Source organism: Quercus lobata, chromosome 4 (assembly GCF_001633185.2).
Source record: "Quercus lobata isolate SW786 chromosome 4, ValleyOak3.0 Primary Assembly, whole genome shotgun sequence".
NCBI lineage: Eukaryota > Viridiplantae > Streptophyta > Magnoliopsida > Fagales > Fagaceae > Quercus > Quercus lobata.
In genome coordinates, this window is record NC_044907.1 from 2,735,661 (window position 1) to 2,743,109 (window position 7,449).

At 34.8% G+C, this 7,449-nt stretch overlaps 1 protein-coding gene across 1 annotated transcript; it reads right to left on the reverse strand.

Moving 5' to 3' along the window:
- Positions 1 to 634: 634 nt before the first annotated feature.
- Positions 635 to 7,105, reverse strand: LOC115983550 (disease resistance-like protein DSC1). The gene is made up of 5 exons (XM_031106254.1): positions 6,493 to 7,105; positions 3,450 to 4,566; positions 2,375 to 2,653; positions 1,443 to 2,255; positions 635 to 1,338 (listed from the first exon to the last, which is right to left on the reverse strand). The coding sequence occupies exons 1-5, from the start codon at positions 6,942 to 6,944 to the stop codon at positions 640 to 642; spliced, it is 3,360 nt and encodes a 1,119-aa protein (XP_030962114.1). The 5' UTR covers positions 6,945 to 7,105; the 3' UTR covers positions 635 to 639.
- Positions 7,106 to 7,449: the final 344 nt, after the last annotated feature.

Here is a 7,449-nt window from a genome sequence, read left to right on the forward strand (position 1 = left end):
AATGCCCATATTTGTTCAATCATCAAATTCCAAGCAGCCTAAAACAAAGATCCTTGCAGCAATTAGAAAGTTAATTTCGCATGGGAAGAGAACCTAACTTTCAGCCTACAATATCTGCCAATTCATCTTCCACTCAAACCAATTGACTTGAACCCATATTCTTTTTTAATGCAGAAATGTCTCAATGCAAAGAAGCAGAAAACTAAGATAACCAAGCTCAGTTAAATTCCCAATAGAAGATGATGCAGGGATCATCTATAATGAAGTTTGAAATCTCAATTTCCTTTCCCACCTGAAACACAATAAGAATGCCTCTTGCTGCCCTTGCAATCATCCTTTTCAGCATCTTCATAACAAAAAAGAAACATGAGAGAAGGGCTATAGGATCCACCAAATTTCCAACATAAATAAACCTTAGATGGCCACCATTAGCACAACCATAAACCCACTCATCAAATAATTCCACCAATACAAAACCCATACATATAAACACATAAATATCACTTCCCATGCTCACAAATCATATGGGTATCCTTATCAAAACTTAGATAAAAAAAACCACAAACAATAGCATAAAACCTATAAAAAGAGATTAGAACTTTTACCTCAAATAAAATATGTGAAGGTGCTTAGATGTTCTTAAGGATTTTCCTGCTGATCTTGCCGGGAAATATTGCAGTATGGAAGGCGCCGGTACCACATAGTACAATGTTCTTCAAACAACGTTGGTGTTACAGGCGTTCCAGGTTGGGCCACTGAAGATGAGCACAAATCAAACAGAATAACATTTGATGAGTCAAATCTCGGGCAATTGCATTCTACATGGACTCCTATCCTTTCAACGATGGGAGCAATTTCTGAAGGATGAAAAGGTACACACAGGATCTCAACATGATTCCGATCAGTTAGTTGCAAGTCCCGAAATAGTTCCTGCAATGAGCTCTGAGGTCTACAGGAAAAACTCAGACGCCCAAAGCTCCTTTCTATTGCAATGAATTTTCTTTCAAACTTTCGTGCACTACCATTGATGGAAATGATGACATAATAATCAAACTCACAAAAAGAATCTTGTATTCCAAAAGCAATGCAGAGAGCAATTGTTGGAAATTCGGGACCAATCGAGAATGATATTATATTTCCATCCCTTTGATGGTTGAACCAACTTGGAATATCATTCTCATCTCCTGTTACCTCAAAACTATATTCACAAAGGACGTCTAGATAACATATGAACATTGGAGATGAGTGTACAAGCCGCAGTTGCGACCTTAACATGTAGCTTGCTACACCTAAACATGGTGGTAGATTTGGTGGAAGCCCCATGATTTCTAGGAGCAGCTGCAGGGAATTAGCAAATTCAATAAGTTACATCTTAGCAAATCATGTAGTATTTGTGAAGGTAACACAAATAGTTTCTTAATATCTTTAAGAGAGAGATATACCTGAAAGAATGATTGTAAATCCAGCGAGTGGCAATGTACTACTTCTACACGTCTTATACTATGCGGAAGCCTTGGGATTTCCTGAAACTCATCGCAATAATGAATTAAAAGATCATGTAATCTCTCAAATCTGCTCATGCTTCCTGGGAGGGTGACAACTTTGCTGCCGTTGATGACTAACTCTTCCAGTTGGAGGGGGCAACAATAATTCAAAATAAATTCTATTTCTGAGCGAATTGTACAGCCAAAAAATCGTAGTTGTTTCAACCTTGGAAAAACACATTTGGAAGAGCAACCAGGAGAATTGCACATTGGCTGTCTATCAATCTCCACATTCTTTGGAAATATGACATTGCCATCAAAATCAAGCTCCTTTATATTTTGTAAATTATAGATGCTACCCGGAAGATGTGCCTCTCCTGAATTCGATGATATATATAAGCCCTTAAGCCCAATCAATTTCCCAAATGACAGAGGCAATTCATTAGTACAGTTCCCAGGAAGATGTAAATATTTAACATCTTTCATTTCGTGCAAGATATTTGGGAACTTCTTAATCCTCTTGCAGTCTACTAGATGAAATGATGTAAGAGATTTCATCGTGAGACAGTTCGGAAGAGTTTCAAGTTTTCCGCAACCTTGAAGGTCCCACTCTTTAAGCTTATCAAGACGCCCCACGGAGTCATCAATCTCAACTAAATTTGTACACCATTGATGTTTCAATGTCGTTACATTTGGGGTCATTGATAAGTTAGGTATTTTCGTAATCAGATTGCACCGACTGAAGTCCACATATGTCACGGATACAAAATTCTGTAGAAAAAAAAAATTGAAAGTTAAAACATGGTTTAATCTTTAAAGATGTATATATAAATAAATTAAAAATTAAAAACATTGAAAAAATAATAATTTATAAATGCTAATGATCATACCTGCTTGAGTACTGGTTCCTTTAATAGGATAAAAGGAATCTTGAGCACAACCAGTTTTTTAGGAGAAAAATTTGGTGGCCACGAAGAAAATGGATATTCAGGCCAATCAAGCAAGCTTAATCCATTGGGAAGACATTCAAGGGGTCCATTGCAACAACGTACATCACGAATCAAAAGCAATCTAAGATTTTTCATCTTACAAAATTGTGCCTTTAATTGCACCTCTTCTGGTTCTGATTTAGGCGACCGCAATATCATGCTTCGAATTTTATCTGAACCCTAGTTGAACAATAGGGTAAGTGAATCACCAAAACATATAATAGTTAATAAACTTTAAACAAAAATAATATTCAGAATAAATAAATAAATAAAGGGGAAAAAGTGTTGTGGGGCCCAAACGATTTACGGGCCGGGCCCATCTACCTGGGGAAAATCCGAAGGCCCAAGCCGAGGAGGGCTATGGCCCGAACTCGACCAAATAGCCTATAGACATCGCCGAGGACGGCTCAGTCCTCAGCAGACCCAAAGTTCCCCCCCTGAAAGGAGGGCAGAAACGGTATAGGACCGAAACCAGGACAAAAGATCTAAAATATCCAGGGAAAGCTGCCCTTACTGCCATTCAATGCTCTGAACCTGACAGAGCCGCAGTTTTTGACTTTTACAACCACCCCCAACGACTTTGAATATGGGCTGATGGGACAAGTATCAATTTTGGTAAGATTGACCCTATACGTGGACGAAGGACAATGAACGCAGGCGAATATAAAAGGAAAAAGAAGTAACCTAATAGAGGGGTTGGGAAAAATGGCCAGAAACCTGAGCCTCCCAGCCCACCTCCAGGAGAAAGACTCCAGGGGTGTAGAGAAACTTAAGCTCGCACGAACACCGCGAAAACCCACCGCCTGTCAACCAAGGCCTAGCCTTTCAAACCCACGCTCTACAAATGATATTGTTAGGGGCCTTTTTACGTGCGAACCCGACACCGTCACGGTCCGTCACGAATCGCGTCCTTACAAGTGTAATACATCTCTCATGTGAAGTAAAGGGAGGAAGTGTACCAAAATAACATACATACCATATCTTCAGTTAATACACCAAGAACTTCCTCAAAAGACCATAGCCTGCTACGTTCCCCAGGATTTTGTGGTGCTTCTTGTCGAACAATGTCCATACCCATTTGTTGTAATAAGTCGTGCATCGACAAATAATAACAATCTCGATCAGTAGTCAAGAGACACTTACCAATAAGTTTTCGAATACCATATGGTTTTAAACCACAAGCTTCCAGTACTTCCTTAATCATATTATAACTCATGTCATATCCCTTGAAGAAACATGCAATATCAAGGAAAATATTCTTTTCATCTTCGGTTAATCCTTCATAACTTCTTCTTAGTATTTTTTGAATATTTTCATGAAGATTTGTTTCATAATAATCTATCGCCTCATTCCATTCATCTATTGGTTTCCCACACAAATCACAACCCATTACTTTTAGAGCTAGAGGAAGGCCTTTGGCATAACTTATAGCTTGTTTCACAGGTTCCAAATAATCTTCAGGGACTTTGTTACTTAGGAAGGCATGCTTACGAAAGAGTTCAATAGCTTCATCTTCATCTAATTCCTCAACCTCGTAGAAATGGGTTGAAAGACCATTTCGATCAGTTAGCAAGCTTTTATTTCTTGTTGTCAGAATGATCCTACTTCCAAATGCAAAGCATTCACATTGTCCGAGCAATGTTTCTATCTGGTCGGCATTATCCACATCATCAAGAATGATAAGAACCCTTTTTAGGCGAAGAATTCTATTTATCGTTGTGATTCCTTCATATAGAGTACTCACCCTCAAATTCTTTTCCTCTGAGATACCCTTAAGAAGAGTCTCTTGTAAATGGATTTTGCCTTGCTCTGTCTTTGACCACTCTCTAACATTCTCCACAAAACTTTTTGCTTCGAAATGATTTGAAAAGCTCTTATAAATCTCTTTTGCAATTGTAGTTTTGCCTATTCCACCAAGGCCAGTGATCCCTACCATGCGAACATCATTTGATTCAATTTTTAAAAGTTTTGTCACCGCCTCCATGCGAGAATTCATTCCAACCAGCATTGTAGCATCATTTGATGGCATCTGAATGATATCAGAATTTAAGATCTCTTCAACAATTTTTTGGACAAGTTCAGATTCAGTGCCACTGTCATTCATAGAGCATTTAATTAACACATGTAACGAGTTGGACTATGAAAAATAAATAACATAAACCGAATGCAAGATGTTTAATTTTTACATCACAGTTGAAGTGTTGTTAGGTGAAGTAAGCAACATGCAACTCAGATTGAAAATTTTTATTTAATTCTTTTTTTTTTGGGTAGCAATTAGCTTTTGGGATGAAGTGGCATTAAAAGTCCACTTAGATGACAACATAATCTTACTGGATCTCACTACATGCTTAGAAAATATGAATTAAGTTTTTTTCTTTAAAATTTTTCCAAATATTATGACGGGTGAATTTCCTTATTATTAATGGTAAGTAATCTAATATTAAGTTCTTTTATTTCCATCTTTAATCTATAGCTAACTAGCTTAGTATAAATGATTCTTCTCAAAAAAAAAAAGCATTGTATAAAAGATGTGACAAGAAAATTTTACTTTCATAATTTAGTAAAATTTAAAGAGAAAATAAAAGCTAACAATTAATTCTAGTTGTTGTTTAATTAACAATAAAATTTAATGGACATCACAAAAACATTAAAACTCCTGAAGATCAACAACAGGGCCAGCTCAATAGGTGATGCAATTGATGCAATCACCTAAGGCCCCCAAATCAAAGAAGGTCTCGCTTGTAAAAAAAAAAAAAAAAAATTGTATATATAATATATTTATCTTCTTATTTTAATTAAAAAAATTTTAAGCATTGATCAATAAAATACATTAAAAAATACCCATTATATCCTAAAATGCAGAAAATTAAAAAAATAAAAAAATAAAAATAGTCAAACTGAAGCTAACAAAATTAAATTTTAAGAGACAAATTTATAAACTCATTCTTGAAATATGCTAAAATCAAAATTAATACCAGACAAACTCATTAATAATACAACATAATTATCTTGAAATATGCTAAAATAGATATTATAAACTTTAAAAACAAAAGAAAAATCTCTCATTTCTCTGACTCTCCATCTATATTCTTACCTTTCTCTTCTTTATCTTCGTCTTGATTCTTGATCTTTTTACATAAACTCAGTTAGTCAGTCAGTATAGCTTGAATTTTTTCTACCGGAGGTAATCTTCTTTAGCTCATCCCCTCTCTGTCTTTCCGAAAATGAAGACTAGTCTTCTATTTATTTAACTTAAATTGTATATATTTTTAGTTTATTTCATTGCTGGGAGTCCCATCACGGGACACATTTTTTTTGCTAAGACCCTTTTCTGCTTAGGACACGTTTTTTTGCTTTAAAACTTAGCTATAGACTATAGTACAGGCCCTGCTGGCCTGCTCACATGAGTCACATCTGCACTGCACAAGCTGCACAGTACATAACTGTGCAGTGCAGCCCACAGTCATTACTTAACACGATTTCTCACTTATTTTTTATTTTTTTTTATGAACACGGCTTCGAGCTTTATCTATTATTATAAATTATTATATCAATTAATAATTTTATGTGTATCATATTAACACATTTATATTATAATAACACTTATTTATTGGTTTATGTATTAAATTAATTTTTATTTAGGGAGGTTTAGACTTTAAAGTGGTCACGATTTTAAAAAAATTATAATAATCAGATTCTATTGTTTTATTACATTAAGTGAATTAGTTATATTATCACCCATAAAAAAAAAAAAGAATTAATTATATTATCAATTAAAAAAATATTAAAAGTACTTAAATATAAAAACTTAATTAATAATTTTGTATTTCTAAAAATAAGAAAAATAAATTTTAAATAAAATATTTAATATATATATTATTAGATTAATATTTAAATATAAAAAGATCTCACTTAACATTTTTGCCTAAAGCCCCTAAATATGTTGAGCCGGCCCTGATCAACAAACAAGAATACGTAGTAGAACACTTCAAAAAGAATACGTAGTAGAATACAAATACCTGTTTTTCTCGTCCCAGCCAGAAATACTGGCTGCTCTACTTAAAGCGTCCCTCCACCTTTGTACCTTTGTCTTGTCTTCAATTTTTTTTTCAAGCTCAGTCAGTTCGTTTCCAAAATCCCCTGTTTGCTTACGAACTTCAGATGGATCCACTTGATAGAAAACTGGTAGCACTTTTTTGCTACACTTCATGATCTTAGAAAGTTCATCCAAACACCAACTAGAGGATGCATAGTTTTTAGAAAATACAATTATTGACGCGCTTGAGTTTTCAATGGTTTTGAGAAGCTCGTCAGATATGTTTTCTCCCCTATGGAGGTTATCATCAATGAAAGTTCGAATACACCGTTGAGTCAGAGCCTTATGTAAATGGCTTACAAAACCCCGGCGAGTATCTTCACCTCGGAAACTCAAGAAAACATCAAAGTCCTTGGGTTGGTGAGATGAGGCCATGGGGATTTACGAGCAGAAAGTTGAAAAAAGTTGAAAGGAGGAGGAGAAAGAAAGCTGTGAAAGCAGTGTCAAAATAAAGTGAGGAAAGTGAAGGACGAGTTAGGAATTGAGGGTGAGTGAATGAATGCAAGAGGCTAGGCTTTAAGTAGTCTCGCTTTCAAAAAGTGACACGCATTTTACTTGAATTGCAATATCCTGGAAGTTTCTGAGTAAAGCCCAGAATAACTCTTTGAACCTTCAACGAACCATACCGGGGTCATTACCAGTCAAAAAGTAATGTAAAATATAATCGTTTAAAGCTAGTTAAAAAATAATGTAAAATTTACTTAAAAAGTTTTTGAAAAGTAATGTAAAAAGAACTTTATAATACATGGATCATAATAGCTAGAAAAAAAAATCTGGTCACAAAGTAATATGATAAAAAATTATTTATTCTCTTTTATGCTCTAACAAAGGTTTTTGGAAAATTTTTTATATATGCGTAATCTGCAATCTACTCTTAAAA

Excerpts from the sequence above, each read along its gene's own strand:
- LOC115983550 (XM_031106254.1), bottom strand. The coding sequence starts at position 6,944 with ATGGCCTCATCTCACCAACCCAAGGACTTTGATGTTTTCTTGAGTTTC. Across the intron at positions 2,256-2,374 it reads AGGAACCAGTACTCAAGCAG|AATTTTGTATCCGTGACATA; the intron begins GTATGATCATTA and ends TTTTTTCTACAG. Across the intron at positions 1,339-1,442 it reads ATTTACAATCATTCTTTCAG|CTGCTCCTAGAAATCATGGG; the intron begins GTATATCTCTCT and ends AATTCCCTGCAG.